The sequence below is a fragment of the Lichenostomus cassidix genome, chromosome Z (genome assembly GCF_008360975.1).
Source record: "Lichenostomus cassidix isolate B80296 chromosome Z, HeHo_3.0, whole genome shotgun sequence".
NCBI classification, from domain to species: domain Eukaryota; kingdom Metazoa; phylum Chordata; class Aves; order Passeriformes; family Meliphagidae; genus Lichenostomus; species Lichenostomus cassidix.
In genome coordinates this window covers 18,978,904-18,997,326 of record NC_139511.1, presented here as the reverse complement: position 1 = coordinate 18,997,326, position 18,423 = coordinate 18,978,904, and the positions used below count along the sequence as shown (strand labels likewise).

Sequence of the window (18,423 nt, the reverse complement as noted above, 5' to 3'; positions counted from 1 at the left end):
ATTAAATCCAATTCCTTATATGGATGGTATGCAGCAATCCTTACAGACTTTAGGAACACATACAGTTGTACACAGATGTATACAGGTCAAACGTTTTCCATATTTCTTCTAAAATTCTTTCTGTATATCATACTTAAGATGTAAACATACAATTATGCCGTAAAGTAACACTTTTTTGTTCTCTATTTTGTTCCTAATTTTCAACATCCCATTTCTTGTTTCTTTAACCGTACTGAGGGCTGGGACTATCTCCACTACTCCAAATCACTTCCTCAGGTAGAAACAGCCAATTCTCAAATAATTACTATGTGTATCCAATTCAGGTAATATTTCCCTAGGTCCCTTTGGCACTTTTCCACAACTCTGCTTCCTTTCATTCAGGACTCCATTTATTACTGTGGATGACCTGGTATAACAGACTTTATTCTGACCCATTTTTCTTCCCACACTATTTTATTGGAACAGAACAATGTGATGGCTATATAACAGAATAACTGATCCACTCCAGCAAGGAAAACTAATCATTTATTCCAGAGCAATTCAGATCTGTAAAAGGACCTACAAATCCACACACTACTCACAGTATTACAGTGAGGAGGAATTGTTTGGTCTGCCATTTATTATACCATGCAAGGCTTGAGAAGCAGTATTTAGCTGATGTAAAGGATGAGCATGCATGACAAAAGGATATACTGTTTTGTCTATGTCATACCCTACTACAGGCTTCACATTTAGAACCCTTTCCCCGTCATGCAAGGGACTGCTTAATACAGTACACAATGGGTATCTTGTGATTTAAACCACTTCATCTAAAATTCGTTTGCACACAACCTGAAGAAAGTGAAATACCCATGAGTTTGATTACACTAGATATTCTTCTGAAGATCTCAAATTTAGGTATTTGACATTAAAATGATAAAAGCCATATAACAAGTACTGTTTCTTCTGTGGAATGCAAAATAAAACACTGTCTTCAATATTCTATGAAAAAAATTCTTTACCGGAGTCTGATAAATTATTCTTCTTTGAAGGCATTTCCTGCTCCTGGTTATTTAAAATAAAGTCTTCTTGAAAAACATGGAATAACTGTGTTTTCCTCCCATGCTAAGAAAATAAAAACACACAAGAAGTGAACATCATGGCGTATACTTTTCAAGATTGCTCTCTAACATGGCAGCTTTTAACTTAGTAAGTTAAACACATCAATGGAAGACTTCTCATGAAAACACATCTTCATCATGCACATTCTTTTCACTTACAGGTACTGCTGAAAACAAGTACAAGCATATGTCAAAACCAGTCTTTAAGTGCCTCAAGTTTCCCTGATGGAGAGCTAGGGTATCACCTTTAATATGAACACATTTTTAAAAGCTAATTGTGGCATAAAATGAGTATAGCAAAAGATCTTACAAGCTCTGTGATGGCATCCAGTTCAATGATACATCCTGGGCGAGCCGTAGATTGCTGACTTATGATGTTAAAAACTTCACCAACATATTTCTGTTTAAAAAGAATCAGTGGGGTGGTCTTGTTAACTCTTACGCATTTCTGTGGCACAGCCTGCTAGATAGGTGCAACATCACAATTCAAGTGTTAACTAAACCATTAAATATATACTAGCTGTGATTCAGTAAGAACATTCAGTAAGGTAACATTCCCTGCTTTATGAACAGTGTATTTTGTTTTGACGGCTGAAAGGTGATAAGAATATCTGGAAAGCCGCACACGCAGCATTTGTTGTCCTTTCCCCAGAGACTGTATTGTTGTCTCAACTTTTTGTTAGGATGGCAATGCACCCACACAGTTACTATTTCTTGTAGTGCAAGTACTACACAGATATTTCCCAACCAAACATTGGCCTGCCTCAACATTCAGAGTTTGAGATTAAATAGAATACAGCATGGCTAAAAAAGCTTTACCTGATCTGTTTTTACAAGCAGAATCATCTGTGAAATCCTCAGCAACCAGCTTAGTCAATCACCAACAAGTCTAAGCCTACTGCAACTGAATGTAGTTGTAACATGCAAAAAACTTGGGATGGATTTTCACTTACAGAAATTTCTGGATTGGAGAGCTCACACAGAAGTTTCTTAGCATCTATAACAGCTTGATATAATCTTAAATGCTGTCCGTCACTAGCCACAAAGCAGGCACTTGGAGAATTACAGTATGCACCTGAAAAGCAGGAAGGTAGAAAGTCCTCAAATATTCAAACACCACATTGCTTCCTTTTTTGTTTTTTTTACAAGAGGCAATTTTGAAGTTATGATGGAAAACAATTCAGCATAACAAAAACGCCCTCTTGTTAACTCCTATTCAAAAGCAAGAACTACAAAGTTTAATGCTGCGCTTAGCACCCAAATCAAAGTATATGAAAGGAAATAAGAATCCCATTTGCAAACTAGAGTTAAATCTTCCTCAGCTTTTAAATCTTCAGCATGATCTGAAGTATGCACTAGTATCTGAGAACTTTACTGCATAAGCTAAAATATAAAATACTTAAGACAGAAGAACACAACAACGCTTCACATAGGAATAAAGAATTCCCAAGTATCAGCAGCTTGAAAATTTGTGAAATAAAAGACTCACACCTAATATTTTTTCCAGTACATTCACGTACATCTGTATTATCTATTTAAGAGCATTATTAGGTTACATTAATTTTATTCTAGAATGCTTCACAAATCAGGAAATGAAACTCACCAAGGCAATAGCTGGGTATAAGTGTGGGCAGCCATGCAACATTAGAAAAAGCTGAAATATGAAGAGAATTGATCCGAGCAAGTTCAGAAACTCCACCAGAAAAGGACAAAGGTCCAACAGGATCTACTCTCCAAAGAATAAGTTCACTGTAAACAGCGTTGGGATCCTGGGATGTCACACTTGCATTGCCTCTGCTCTGAGGTCTTACTGCTGACTCCTGAGACTTCAAAGAATCATTTGCCTCTAATGCTTTCTCAGCATCTGGTGAAATTAGAGCATTGTGATGTGAGGTTGTAAGCAGCAGTGGTAATACTGAGTGGCAAGCCAAGTCATTAAGATGAAAACGGTGACCACAGTATCGGGATTTATGTGAAATACTGAGCACAGTTGAGAAAGCAGATTCTTCAGCAAAGCTCACTAGCCACTGGTTCAGTGACCCATCTGCATGTTTGGAAATCATCATAACATTAGGTGTGAAGATACTCAGTTTTAAACTGTTGGTTGATTTACTGTGTCCAGAAGAGATAAGCATGGATGAAGATCGCGTAAGGCCAGGGGGCTTTTGTTTGCCTTGTTGAATAGCTAAGTCAACATTTTTGGTACAAGCGTACATCACTATACTTCTGCAAAGAGAGTTTGCATCACCTGTTGGAAATGCAACAGGAATTCTTGAGACAAATGACACCTGGAATTTTAAGAAAGGAAGAATAAGTATTAGAGTTCCCATCATACTTCTCACTGAGTAACAATGTATAATGCAGGAAGAATAAAGTACCTGCACCTGGCGAAACATGCCAGGCTGGTATTCATCTAGCCAGTCCACGTGCCATACCAGCAGGGAACCATCCATAGGATGTATACTGAAGAGCATGTCAGCATTTTTACTCCATTCAGAAAGCAGAACCTCAATTTCATGATCAATAATAGCAGATGATAAAGGAACAAGGCTTGAATATGGAGCAGCTTTCTCATCACCCAGTTCCTTCTTTTCTTGGTTTCCTTTTTGTTCATCTCCATTCTCATCAGCTTCTAGAATACAGATATATATATAAATATATAGATATAGATATAGATATAATATTCAAAACCAGAAGTATAACAAGCAGTGTTATTCAGGCATTGGAGCTCCTTTCAGGCCTTTTATAAGCCACTCATATGAGAGCTAATTTAAAAGAATGAAAATTATAACCAGAAATCCTCTAATGGAGCTCAATGACTAATAAACCAAAACAGTTTATGCTGAGCCTTAATTTGAAATATTTTTCTTTTCCGCTGTTTTATATGAATTTTTGTATGCATAGACAGAACAAAGGCAAAAATCTCCAGAATGTATCTATTCAAATTAATTGACTGTATTGTCATAAAATAAAGCTATTTAAAGTAGGTGTATATTAATATCTAAAAAAAGAAAGTTAATTCTAAGGTTGCTCCTGCTTCCTTAGAATTAAAGTAACACTTTCATACAAAGGCCTCCAATTGAGCCTAATTAAATAAAAGTTTTCAGCATATATAACTCAAAATTTCTGAAAAACTACGAAAAAGAAATCAGAATTTCTAGATACATTTCTTTAAAAGTCACTTAGATACTTTCAGCATGAGGGAAGAAAATGCACTGAAATGTTACTGTAATCTGTCTGTATCCTTACATGTCAAGTTGCCCATTTCTTACTTCACTTGAGGGAACATTACAAATTACTTTATAAACTGAAAGCCATTTCTCTATATGATATATGTCTATATGACTTTTACCTTCTTCTGATCTGCCATCCATTTGGTTAGAATCCTCAGTATTAGTTTCAGGAGAATGATGTTCAAAACTCCTTTTAAGCTGCTGCAAAAACACTTCCATAGATAAGGTAAAATGAAGTTCTTTGTTGTTTAGCCAGTGCACAACAAAAGGTCCACTTTTTTCTTCATTTTCACCAAGACTCAGAGATGTGATAGAAGGCAGTAGAGGAATATCTACCAGAAAAAGATATTGACATTTTTGAAAACTAAATAGTTTGGTCAAAAAATAATTTTAGAGAAATGGTTTTTAAGCAGAAACCCCACAATGAAAAAAAAAAATCCAAGCGCATTACCACTTGCCATTCCTTTCACCAACATTATCTGCTGTCAGTATTAAATGGCCTGACTGCCACCACAAGACTTGTTCCACACAGGTGTTTTTTGGTATGCTTACATTAGGATTACGCTAGGATCGTGCAATGTTTTATCTCTTTCATGTAATACTGTCCATACGGCTTAATTTACCTTATTTTTCGCTACTACAGCTCAGTAGGAACCAAATAATTTCAGCATAACTTCCCACCATTTAGTCCACAATGGATGCTGCAGTAGATACACATTGTAATCAAAGATCGTGGGCTTGCACTAGGAAAAACCAGTCCAGAGACCATACAATGCTCTCTGGGACACCATCACAAAACCCCAGGATTTCTGGTTCTGATAGACTCTGTTAATTCACATTGCTGTTTGATGGTATTCAGTGTCCCATGTTGCCGTGAAAAATAAAGCAGTAATCACAAAGTATATGATAGAAGAAAGGATCAGACTGCTGCAGAGTAAGATAATCAAAATTAAGCATTGCTAAAAGCAGATAGGTGATTTACTGCCATTTTCACAAATGATACACCAACATGTTAAAATCTCAAACAGCATATAATTCCCACCTAGAAGTCTCCATGTAGAGTCTCATCTCCTTCTACTCCCTATTTATGAAGCATTACTTAAATCACAATCACTCTTCCCAGAAAACTTCTGAAGTCTTTGGATTCAGTAACTTTTTCTGAAATTGCCTAGAGACAATTTTGTCCTAGCAACCACTGCTTAACCCTTTCATTGAATTCCACCTAGACTGAATACCAGTAAAAGTAAAATCATACTATAAAAGCAAAGCACGTTTCAAGGATTTCAGTTTCATATTATATTTATTCTTATATAAATGTATATGACAGCACTATTCTACAAAATGTGAAGTGAATGAGACATAAAGCTATTTTGGCTTTAGTTTTTATCAAGTACTTTAAAATGTTGTAGTAACAGCAAATTTTCAAGTAAGAGATCACAAATCAATTTGCTTTAAATCAAACAAAAGGAAAATTCAATTAGGTTTCCAGATCAAATTTAATTTCAAAAGGGCAAACAAAAAGGCCTACTTAGACAATTTGGTTAGACATAGGTACTTAAGGACTTGACTGTGAAGGAGAACATGTATTTCTTCAATTACGATTTAAAATGTGAAAGTTGCTTCAGAGATTGTACATTAAAAAACAACCTGTTATCCTCTAATTGACTGAGTTAAAGATCAAGCAATCGAAAAGACATTATTAAAATAGTTACTGATTAATGCAGGTAACATAAAAAGAATAGAAAATTAGAAAGGCCAAAGACAAGCTTTAGGTACCTCGGAAAATATTTTTCTAATCTTCTTGAAAGTAATTTTTATCTTCATTCTGTGGTAGAGTTAACTTTCTTCACAAGTGGCTGGTGTGGGTCTGTGTTTCAGATTTGTGCTGAACACAGGGTTGATAATACAGAGATGTTTTTGTTATTGCTGAGCAGGGCTTACACACAGCCAAGGCCTTTTCTTCTTTTGGTACTGCCTCACTGGTGAGAACGTTGGGATTCCTGGGAGGCTGGGAGGAGACATAGCTGGGACAGGTGGCCCCATCTGACCAAAGGGACATTCCAGACCGTGTGATATCATGGTCAGTGCATAAAGGGGTGGGAAGAAGGATGAAGGGGGGACATTTGGAGTGATGATGATTCTCTTCCCAAGTCACTGTCACATCTGATGGGGCCCTGCTCTGCGGGAGATGCTGAACACCTGCCTGCCCGTGGGAAGCAGTGAATTAATTCCTTGTTTTGTTTTGCTTGTGTGCACAGCTTTTGATTTCCCAATTCAACGTTTTTATCTCAACCCATGAGTTTTCTCTATCTTTTACCCTTCCGATTCTCTCCCCAGTCCTGTTGGTGGGGGAGTGAGCAAGCAACTGCCTGGGGCTTGGTTAATGGCTGGGGTGAAACCATGAAATTAGCTACTCTGCATAAAAAAATAACAAAATGCACTAACAGTAGATTAAAAAAAAGCATGGTGAAAACTTATATGCTAGTCACATGAAAAGGTTAGTTAACTCACTGTGCAATCTGAAAAGGAAAAAATACAGAGGAGAACTACAAATCTCCAAGAAGCTTTCAAGAAATTTTCCCATATGACATCAGATAGTAACATGTAATGACTTTTCCTATAGAAACAGGATAGCACCAATGGTACAGCACAAAACAGCAAGAAGTTTCCTTCTGGTAGGCTGGATGTGATTCTAGTCTATTAAAATATGAACCAATGAACCACTACTCAAAATGCTGAAGAATAATAGAGGAGAAAGTGTTTACAGCTCTGCTTAGCACAGCAACATTAATGGAAACCACTTGTTCTTTCCAATCATACCAAAGACTGTACAGGTACAAATATGAACTAATCATGAACGCCCTTAGCTGAAAACTGGCCTTTCAAACCAGGTTCAGTAGGAACAGGAAACCAATACTATAAGACAGTGCTTAACTAATCTAAAAAAAAGAATTACATAATACATTTGTTCATTAAGTCTACACATAGAAAACCATATCAGAACCCTAATCAAAGGCCGGTCAGTATTACATTTCCATTCAGTTTTTCACTGAGCAGACATGTGCTTCATTTTCAGCATACACAAAGATTATAAAGACTGAAGTATCAGTAGCTATAGGGGAGTTTCCTCAAACCCTATTAACATGCTGTTCCAGTGCAAGGCAATATCACAGTTTATGGAACACCAGGTGAAGGTGTGATTTGTTTTCTTTGTAACTCCAGTTACAAATACTTAGCTTTCTTCCTCTTAGACACTATCAATCCCACATAAAAGACAAACAAATTAAAGGACAGGATTACTGAAGAGGAAATTTATTAAAATAATTTCATTACTGTAGAAAGTCCTTTCCTGCACAAAAGAAACCAACATACTAGCAATTTTGCATAGTCATATAAATACTGTACAAATACATCTACTAAGCTTCCAGAGAGAACACATACCTAACAGAAACTAGAGTTCACTTTGTAGCAAGGATTACATTTCTTACCTGTCGCTGGATTGATACTGGCAGCAATATGGAAGTGGCAAAGGGCATTTGCATGAGGAGGAACGTTCCTGTGAGCTTCATGAGGATCCTGCTGATGTGGGGCATATCCAGTATGTGCTACAACAGCACCTGACCTCCTCCTTCCTCGTCTGAAGTGCCTCAGGTTTAACTGCATGAAGAATAAGGTGTCATTTAAAATCCTTTCAAAAAGAAAAAGCTGATTTCATCTGCAAGTGGTTTTCTAGACATTAGTGAATGATACTTTTGAGTTTAAAAGCTACTTTAAAGAATCAGTGGAGTTTCTTGCAAAATCGTTTGGGTTGAGTTTGCAGTAGAGAGAAACCAGTGCCTTTAGATTTATTTATGAAGGCTCATAAAATACCTTCATATAGTAACCTCACACTTCAGTGTGCAGACAATGTTCATATGGTTTTTATACTTACACAGAAAATACTGTTGTGTTTCATGAACATATACCATGCTTATTCAGGATGCTGAACAAAGCAGCAAATCTAAATAATCTTGTTTCAGACTGAAAAATTGGATTCGTACTTTGGATCCAATCAGGTCAGCACTTCAACAAACCTCAAAAGAGCCCAATGAGTTTTAAAGTCTTCCTCTTTTATACAAATATATAATATTTGTATAATTTGTATATATTATGTTTCTAAGAAAAAAAAAAATTCCATTTTTAAGATTGACTTACACAGTTCAAGCTTTCTGTGCTGTGGACACCTGTGTAAGCACCCAAAGGTACAGAGAGAGATACACAATTTGTATTAAGGATGGTATTACACTCTTGGCATTCTTTTTCACTTACTGTGCTTTGCACCTTAACACAGCATGCTCATGTCACAGTCTTCCCTCAATTCTCACACAGTTATTGTTTCTGATCTCTAATGTTGCCTCCTATTTTCCACACCAACACAGAACTTGCTCCCAGCTTCCTTTCCTCTCTTTGACTGTTCTTTTTGCTGTGCTATGCCTTTCAGCCTGTCATATTTTTCAGGTATGGCGTACATGCTAAGAAAGCACTATGAGTATGCTAAATACATCACTCCATTAAGACAAAAGCACAATGCCCACATATGCTCTACAAACCTTTGAAGAAGACCACTAATGCTACACCTTCTTCCTGATGGCCACTAGTTAGAAAACACTCTCTGGTAAGAATCATTTGCCTTAATGCTTACAAGTAATCAGATCTAATTGAGGATTACAACAGAAAGGCTTTTGTTTCTTCCCTCCATATTACTGTTTTTCCGGTTACAGAAGTCAGAAAGAACATCCAACAACTTCAGAGGTAACAAGCTGAGCCCCTACCATACATTTTAAGGCAGCATTACTCCTGGGTTTCACATAACCTATATATAATATGTGCTCCATACTGTTCCTAGCCCCTTGAACTAAATACTGCAAAGCATTTTTCTTCACTCACCACACCAAAATAGGCAGCTGTGACTTTAGAACAGTGTGTCTTCAACGTGAGAAGCTCAGCAGAAGAGCTTAGCCTGCCCAAGGAAGATTTCAAGGAAATTCACCCTTTCATAACATTTTATGCACATCTCTGGTACAAAGGATTTCAGCTTGTGATTCATGTCTGAGTCACAAACTAGAAACCCGCCTAAAATCACAAGTTTGTACGTATGTTTATTCTCCCTCTTCAATTTCAATTCTTACCTCTAACGCACTCTGCACTTTTTCTTTACTTGAAATATTTCTCTTGAAGTTATTTGTGAAGTTCACTGCTTCGCTCCAATTGGTGTATGCTCCCCCATACAACAGACTGTCATTGGGTAACAAAGTCTCTGCCCAGAGACGACAAACATTATCCTTACAGCAAGTCAGGAGTACATTGCAGACAGCACCACTAATGAAAGAAAATTTAAAGAGTGATAAGCTGCTAACTATTACATAGCATCCAAACAAACCCCAAACAGTTTTCCACTATCAGTTTTTGGAATTGCACCAAATTAAAGATACCAGAGAAAGAAAAACTCATCAATACATTGTTAGGAAAATTAGCGACGTGAAAAAGGCTTTCCCATCTGTTCAAATATCTGAATACAAGTTACTTCAAACATCATCACACAACAGTGCAATAGAAAATTGTGGATTTCAATTTAAAGAATAATTCATGTGTCTCAAAGAGAGATACTCAGGTAATACCAGGGATACAACAGACAATTTAAATCTACAAATGTTTCTTAATTACTGTTTTTTCCAAGTGCAACTTGTGTTAAATATATAGCCAAAAAAAATCCAATTACCCTAAACTAGAAAATGAAAAAAATGATGCAGATCATCAGGTTTCCAGGTCATAAAGTTCACAATTTAGCTTTGGCTAAGGCTTGAAAGCTACGACTGTCCAGCAGTAAACTTCCTTAGGAATCATGGAGCAGGTGAATTTTAAAAAATTACCTAAGAACTATAGTACTGGCTTTAAGAAGCGTCTTCAACCTAAAGAGAGGTATAAAAAACAACATAGACTTGCTCCACACAAAGGTATGCAAATTTGGTCACTATTTGGAATAATATGGCAAAAAGATAGTTGCATGCCACAAAACGGCTAACATTATTCACTTTAAGATTGCAAGTATTGGTGAAAACTAGGGACAGATAATTTTTAAACCATCTGAACACAACCCTAGAACTTCAAACTCAAGATATCAGTTCCAAATGATTATTTTAATTCAATTTCCTGATACTATCTGTGACAGATGTCTAGCTTTGTACTAGGTAGAGAAACAAAAGAAAAGACATGAAAATATTTGAATGTTTGTGAAAGAGGACTTAAAGTCACAGGAGTTTTGAATTGCTTTGATTCCATCAGGATAGAACGAGCTGGGATTAAATGCATGAATGGTCACTTAGTGCAATCGAAAAATGCAGAGAGACATGATCTTCCAAGAGCTGATTTTGTATTTAGTTCAATGCCAAAGTCAGTCTGTAAGACACCTTTCTTTCCAGTTCTTTCCCAGGTAAGAGGATACTTAGCATCCACTCAAGAGCACAAATAGTATAAAAGGTGTGCACACTCAATTAACAACCGAAGTAACCCATACAATTGTATGGCTGTTGACTGTAGAACGAGGCAGACTGTATTGTCTGGGAGTTTTTTTGGGCAATGAGCTCCATTTTATTAGAACTCCTATTCATAACCTCATGTTTTTAGAACTACTGACCGTGGCATGAATTTACTGGTCTTTCTCCATGAAAATGCATTCACTGATCGAGGATGAGCTAAATATACAAAGGAAAAATCAAGTTCCTTTGCTTGGTTTTCTGGACTGGCACCAGGTGGTGTTACAGCTGACCGCCAGCTCTCTGTGTTGTACCATACTTTCACAAGACAGTCATCCTGTGGAAAGAAAAAAATGGACAGTAAATAAGATTACTTTGCCTAAGAGTATGATGCACTTCAAGTACTTTTGGGTACATCTCTTGAGGTTTCATTTTACTTTAAAATAAAATACTTTTCTGACCAGAGAGAAACAGTTCTGTAAATGCATCTTCAAAATCTGACCTTAAAGAAATACAGTAGCAGAGCTTCCATTTAGCTCTTGCCATTACTAACCTGGATTTCATTTTGGCTCTTCTGATTAGCTGCCAATTTTTAACCACAAAGGCTGTACTAGCTTGAAATGGTGCTCAAATGTTAATACAACTAATTCTACCTTGTCATAAAAACACCAAAACTCCCCTGCACAAATCTAACTATTAGGAAAACAAACAAAGGTCAATCTAGGTAATTTTAGAGATTTGTTACATCTTTATCTCTTCTTTAAAGATAGCAAATGCCTTAAAAGTTAGTCTTCCAATCAAGCATGATGACCTGATATGGTAAGCTTTAAAGGAAAAAACAAACACATACAACTAATCAAGATGTGCATTACTCATCTGTTCCTGATGCACATAACAGAATCACAAAAATATGTATGACAACTGCCTTTCAAAAGCAAGATTTATTTGCAGACTGAATCATCCTCGACTCTTTGTTCTTCAAGCACGTATTAAGGGACATTATGATCCAAACAGCAAAGTTCCACATTATTATTAAACCAAACACTGTTCTAACCACTGCTTATGTGTACACGGTAATTTTTCACTCATGCTTCCAAAAGAGACTAGAGCAAATTGCAAAACTGTCTGTTATTCTTCTACCTGAAACTCATTCTGTCAGGTTACTACTGCTCAGGATTCTGTGACACTTAAACCAGGTTTTCACTAATCTCAGCAACTGCACTGTCCTAATTAACCTTACATACTAGCATTTTGTTTCCCTTCCAGTAACTCGGCAGCCTCTGCTAGGTTCTTTTGCTAGTAGCAGAAACTTGATGCAGAAAACAACTACTAATCTCACTCATATTTCTTAACAAGTAATACAAATTGTTGTACAGGTTTGTCATATTTGTTCACTGGATACTCTGCATGATCTTCATGCATTTTTTTCCTGCTCTGACTTGTTAGGACATTATTCTCTTACAAAACCTGAACAACAAGCTCTGGAATAAAAATAAAAGACTTGCTTGTTTCTGTAAAAGAAAAGGCTGACATTTTGCTTTAATTTTTTTGCTTATTTTGCCAAGGGGTTTTGCTTCTGACAATAAACTGCTCAGTGCTGAGCACACAGAACTAATTAGTGAGACTGACCACAAACACTGACATGAACTGTGCACCAACACACCCGTGGAGGGGAATGTGAATTCTCTTCTCTGTATACAAAAATGCATACAGATACATTTACACAAAAACGTATCACAGAGCTATTTTTCATTTTTTAAATATTTCTTGGTGTTTTGATTGTATTTCCTCACTAATAGGATATCCAGCAGTGATCTCATCCACAGATTTCCTCCATTCCCCAAAGCTCTTCTTTTCTGATGTTTTATAATTTGGCACAAATTAAAAATGAGTATTTTAGAATTTGGTGGGTTACCTCCCTGCCTCAACCTACCTTTCTCCCAGATTCATATTTACCAAAATGTAACGATGTATAGACAAACTACGCAAAAATTATGAAAAATGGGTTTTCTTATTAAGTAATCTTTTTTTTTTTTTTAATGTGTTTTTGTTGGTTTGCTTTAATAGCTTATCTGAATTAGTACAAAGCTGTAAGGAAAAAAATGCTTACCTTTCCAGCAGTAGCAAAAAACTCCCCATCTGGTGAGAATTTCATTAAACAAACTTGAGAAGCAGTTCTACGGAACAAAGACAAAAAGAAAAAATAATTTTTTTTTCTCTTGAACTCATGGAAGTTTTTTAATTCTTAAGTACAAGTGTGTATTGTGTTGTGCAACACAGTTAAGTTTTAACGAAGTCCAAAAAGTTTAAGAAGTGAACTCATGTTCAACACATGGCTGTACTGATCCAGAAAAATTTTGTCGCTGAATATCCAATATTCAAAAATATCACAGGAGAAAAGCAGCTGATAACAAATTGAAGTGCTCTGTTTTCACTTCATGATTATACGGATCTCAAACTGATCTCTGTTGTGCCATATTATCTTTCAACTTCTCTGAAAGACAGCTCCACTTCGCACACTTCCAACAATTACAACTCAAGAAAACAAAACGGTGTAAAAAGAATAATGTACTTTGAAAGTATCAAAACAGCTTTTACATGAATGGTCACACTGATACAAGATGCTATCCCACAATCTTCAAAACCTAATTATACTCAGCTATTGACTAAGTAACAAAGCTTATTAATGGTAATAAGAACAGACAACAAGTTAATTGCAGTGAACAGATACAATGTATATTTTCATCTAGAATTTAATACATGTGTACCAAGTAGTTGAGACCTGACTTTCAAGAGGGATTAAATTAGCCCAACAAAAGCATGTTGCATTTAGTGTGTGCAATAGCAAGAACAAGGCAATTACAAGAGCTGTGTATCAAAGACGTCCACCCCAGTGGAAGCAAAATTTTCCTCCTGGGGCAAATACGAAAATATTCCTTCAGGCACTAAAAACTATTCTGGCAAAGGCTAGTACTGCAAAATCACTTTCTTGCAGACTTCTCTGCAAGAAAAACCTATTCTAATTGCAGTACAAATTCCAGATGACATACAGGCATAAAAGGTGTAGAAAAAAAGCATGACCCCTTCCTGTGGCTAGCACAGGTTTTTCCCACGAGAATTCTTCTTGTGTTTTATAAATAAAGATAAAGTTTGGATGTTATTGGAACAGTGTCCCAGAACTTAGACAGTGCAGGCCTGGCCAATCAGGCCTGAGGGAAAGCTTCTGACTAACCAATCTGGGTGACTTTTGAAAACTCTATATATGTGATGAAATCAAAACAATAAAAGTCATTCCTTCTTGCCACTGAAAACTAGTGCCTTCATTACTCTGCTAGCTGCTCAACAGCAACACCTTCCTAGGACCTACTTATTCGAAAAATAAAACACGCAGCTCTGTCTCTGACAAAAAGAGTTTAAAAGATGAAAACAGAAGGAGAGTTGAGAAGACTGCTGTAAGTCTTCATAAATGATACAAATGCAAAACCTGTTAGAGAAACGACAGAGGAAAAGCACCATCTGTACGATCTTGACTGCTGTCACCAGAACCCTGACTCTAAAGCCATACTCTATGGCAATAGGCCTATGGGCTGACTTCTCTAACTAGGCTGAGAGATGAATACCCAAAGATGGCTCAAAAAATGGAGTAAGTCTTCAACTTCTGGTACAGAAAGTTTATCATATGGAAAGAAAAATTTTTCAGTTGTCATTTGGACAATCTTGGGTTTTTAAGCACATCATTGATAAAAGTCCAAGTACAGAAAAAAAGGAACAACCGAAGGATTACAAAAAGGATGTTTTTCTGGTACATCCAGAGAACTACCTACTAGAGTGCTAAATACTTCATGAAGAAAAACTTCAGGTGGGTCTGCCCAGTCAGCCACTTTGGGAAAATTCTGGGAGATGCCCATACGGTATCTTGCTCCCAAGTGAACAATGCACCCACTGTATTAGAAAGGTCAGCCTATGGCATGAAGGACAGTGATTTAAATTGTCTTATAAACTTAAGTGCTAAACTAAAACTCTTCTGAACATAGAGTACACAGATGCAAATATTAAAATCAACATGAATACAAGAGGAGCATTCTGAGATGCAGAAAAAGAGAATGTATGACTTGGCATGACTGTTCCAAATACCCAGAACAAACCCAGAAAAAGTAAGAGGTGTGTGAAAGAGGGGGGAATGTGTGAGAAGGAAAGAATGATGCAGTACACTAAACACAGAAGAAGTTTATTTTAACCAGTCCTGCAAGCACAATAATTTTCAATTACCCAGCTTTCACCTTACTTCTTGTACAAGGAAGAGTGCCTATTGGGACAGCTTCAATAGTAGCCTTCCCTTAGTATTTTACTAGTGTTCTGTATAACCAAAGAATTGCCCTAAACCCATTGCAACTGATCTTGTAAAAAGAAAGAATGTCACACAATCAAGGGAAATATGATTCAAAGTTTATCTCACACCAGTAATATTTATCAAATAACATATTTGTTATGTTACACAATAGGATTTCACTCAACTGCAATAAGCATTTAATCTCAAAGGCATGAAGGAAATTCATCAGTAAGGAAAAGGGAATTACTTGTCTTCAGTCTTACTTGCATTGCCAGATACATCTCCACTCTCCAAGCCCAACATCTGTTCTTTCAGCACTGTCATTGTCAGTAGGGTTTTCCAAAGGAACATTGGACCAAAGCTGAAGACAATTGGAACCAGTCAGAAGACGAGTACCTAAAACAAATATTTATGAAAATCTAACTATAAAACAAACAGCAAAATACAGACTTTTGTAAAGAGAAGGGAAAAAAAAAAGAGTTCTGCAAAGCTGAAACTGCAAAAAAAAACATCTGGCAAAGCTGAAACTGCAAAAAAAACATACACCTTTTCTAGATTTTTTGGGTAGATTTGAAGATCTACAGTTCAGACTGTGAAAATTTATCAAATTTTAGTTACTCTAAAAGAAATGCCTAGATCTACTCTAGACATTCCTCCTTCTCAACAAATATTTACCATTTAAGCCATATTTTCTTACCTGTTCAGATTAGAATAATCAAGTCAGACCAAACAAATGTACTTAATATGTTAGTTCTCCTGCAGTAAGTGACAAAAGGTAAATTTCACTCCACTCTGGTGTTCTCTATGATGCTAGGACAAAACAAAAACCTTTACCTTGTCCATAAAGAATGACAAAATTTAAATTAAAGAATTAGTTGTGGTATCAAATAGACAGGTGTTTCTTTTAATCAATTCATACCTGTGGGATCCCATGTTAGATTATGTGCTATGGCTTCCAGTGAGATTTGAGCATTCTTCTGCCACTGATAATGTAACATCTGAAATTTTAAGTATTTACAAACATTAGCATGAAAACACTTTGTTTCCTTCCCCTTTTTAAAATAGAAATAGTGTGTCTTCACTTCCAAATTTTATGAAGATGTTTAAAACAATTTACTGCTTATCTGACAAAAATTGATTCACTGAGATGTTAAAAAAAATAGCTTTTCACTACGATGACCATACTTACAGAGGTTTCTAACTTCTTATTTTAAAAATTCAGATTGAAAAAGTTCAGTATATAAAATCACCACTGGAATCTGAGATTTTTTTAAGGGGAAGTAATATTTTATTTTTGGAACAAAGAAAAGATAACAAAAATGACACAAATTAAATGCACTTGGTGTTTGATATCCATACCACTGCTGAATTAGAGGAGTTCAGAAAGGTGAAGGTAACACACAGAATACTTCCCCTCTGCCATTTTTTTTTTTACTATACAACAGGACAGTCATTAGTTTTTGCATCACTGCTTCACTTTCTAAAACAAATTGAACATTAGGTTCACAAAATATTTATCTTGTCCCTTTCCATAATCAACCACAAAGGTCCTGATGCTTTGAATTGTAGAAGAAACTGAAAACGTTTCTGGAAATAATAATAGGAGCCAACAGGTTTCTCTCTTAATTCGCAAACTTTTTTTTAAAACTAATCATTCCTCACCCCAAAATATCCCACTAAAAATATCACACTAAATAGATGTGAAGTTAAAATATGACAAGTCAGTCTTTCAGAAAATTGGCAGAAAACAGTAAAAAGCCGCTACAGATAAGGATGTAAAAAAAGTATGAATGAAGCTGGTTTGTTTGGGCTTTTTTAAACCCTGGACATTCTAGTAAATGGAATACAGAGACAATCTCACAATAACTTTGAATATGCTGGAAATTATTGTATAAAAGTTAATTGAAAGAATGAAGTAACAGAACATTTCTTCAACTATAAACATCTGAAAACAAATCATGTCTGGTGAGGGTTTCCTGTACTGCTTACAGTTACGACTCCAACTTTGAAGTTTCATGCTTACCAGCACAGAAAAACACTCAGGATGGATTCAAAAATTAGGTGGATGGACCAAAAAACAAGAGCAGTATTTCCAAAGTGTTCATAGAAGCGTAAAAACTCACATCTTACCATAATTTTATTTCACTGCTTTTCAGTGATGTAAATCATTACACAGATATTAATTTTCACCTATTTAACTAACATATAATATACCGTAAGTTTACAGGTACACCAAGAATCTTATGACTGAGCTGGATAGAACAAAGAGGGCAATCAACTAGATGGCCATATAAACAATTTGCTAACACAAATGGAGACCAAACCCCTGAAGAGGCAGACAGAAGCTCATTCAGTAATTGCTGTCAAAGTTCTTGTATCATCAAACTGACTTTAATTAGAGTCTAATGCTTCTAATTATAGTCATATTCCTCCTCATGTAAGAAGCATGGTTAAGTAACTTGCCATAAATTGCACTATTATTCAGAAATTAAGATTCTGGATGTTAATCACTAAACCACTGCCACCAAAAATAAGCCCCAAGAGAATAAATTTTGTTCTTATTCACCATTATAACACTGAAGTATAATTATTCAGTCAGATAGTCTAAAAAAGCCATAGATTTCTGAAACTATTAAAATTCAACCAAGAGCATGCAATTTCATAAGCAAAAGTTAAAGCAAGAACTGTAAAACACATTACAACATAAAAGCTACACAGGATGGTTCAAAAAAGGAATTCCTATTTTAATGGCTACACTCTTAGCAGAATGGGGTTGCGTAACTCTTTTTGGATTCTGGAATATTTTGGTTATGAACTGCAGGGTTACATAAGTAATATGAAGCATTTTAGTAAAACCTATCTTTCCTAAAACTATTTCAAATTACAGGCCTTATCCCACCATTTTCAATTCCCAAGGACCACCTCATGTCTCAACTTTATTCCATCAATAAAAGAAGACACCAAAAAAATCCCCAACTTCAAAGCAAACCAGTAAAATGAGTCAGGCTTTGTAACTGCTCAAATAAATTAGGGAGTGATTAAATACTTACATTATGATGACTGCTGTTCTGCTTCAAGAGGCTAACTGGCTCAAAGATACAAATCAGCTTTCCGTAAGAAGCTGCAATCTGAAGTAATATATATGTATATAAATACGCACAGAAGAAACAAGCTATTGAACAAACAAGAATAAAATACAAATGGTTGATTTTACTTTTAACCCTGCCTGCAGATAAATTCGAAGCTCA

General features: G+C 35.9%; 1 protein-coding gene across 3 annotated transcripts in view; it reads right to left on the bottom strand.

Annotated features, from left to right (window-relative positions):
* The window catches only part of DMXL1 (Dmx like 1), a 75,452-nt gene that overhangs the window by 43,280 nt on the left and 13,749 nt on the right, over positions 1-18,423 (bottom strand). For all 3 annotated transcript variants that reach the window (XM_085043014.1, XM_085043013.1, XM_085043016.1), the window contains exons 3-15: positions 18,226-18,303; positions 16,095-16,173; positions 15,439-15,571; positions 12,956-13,022; positions 11,007-11,182; positions 9,502-9,691; positions 7,822-7,990; positions 4,453-4,665; positions 3,479-3,732; positions 2,704-3,388; positions 2,054-2,175; positions 1,411-1,500; positions 1,002-1,104 (exon numbers count right to left, since the gene is read on the bottom strand). In XM_085043014.1, the coding sequence (XP_084899140.1) occupies positions 1,002-1,104; positions 1,411-1,500; positions 2,054-2,175; positions 2,704-3,388; positions 3,479-3,732; positions 4,453-4,665; positions 7,822-7,990; positions 9,502-9,691; positions 11,007-11,182; positions 12,956-13,022; positions 15,439-15,571; positions 16,095-16,173; positions 18,226-18,303 (2,359 nt within the window). The remainder of the gene's footprint in view (positions 1-1,001; positions 1,105-1,410; positions 1,501-2,053; positions 2,176-2,703; positions 3,389-3,478; positions 3,733-4,452; positions 4,666-7,821; positions 7,991-9,501; positions 9,692-11,006; positions 11,183-12,955; positions 13,023-15,438; positions 15,572-16,094; positions 16,174-18,225; positions 18,304-18,423) is intronic.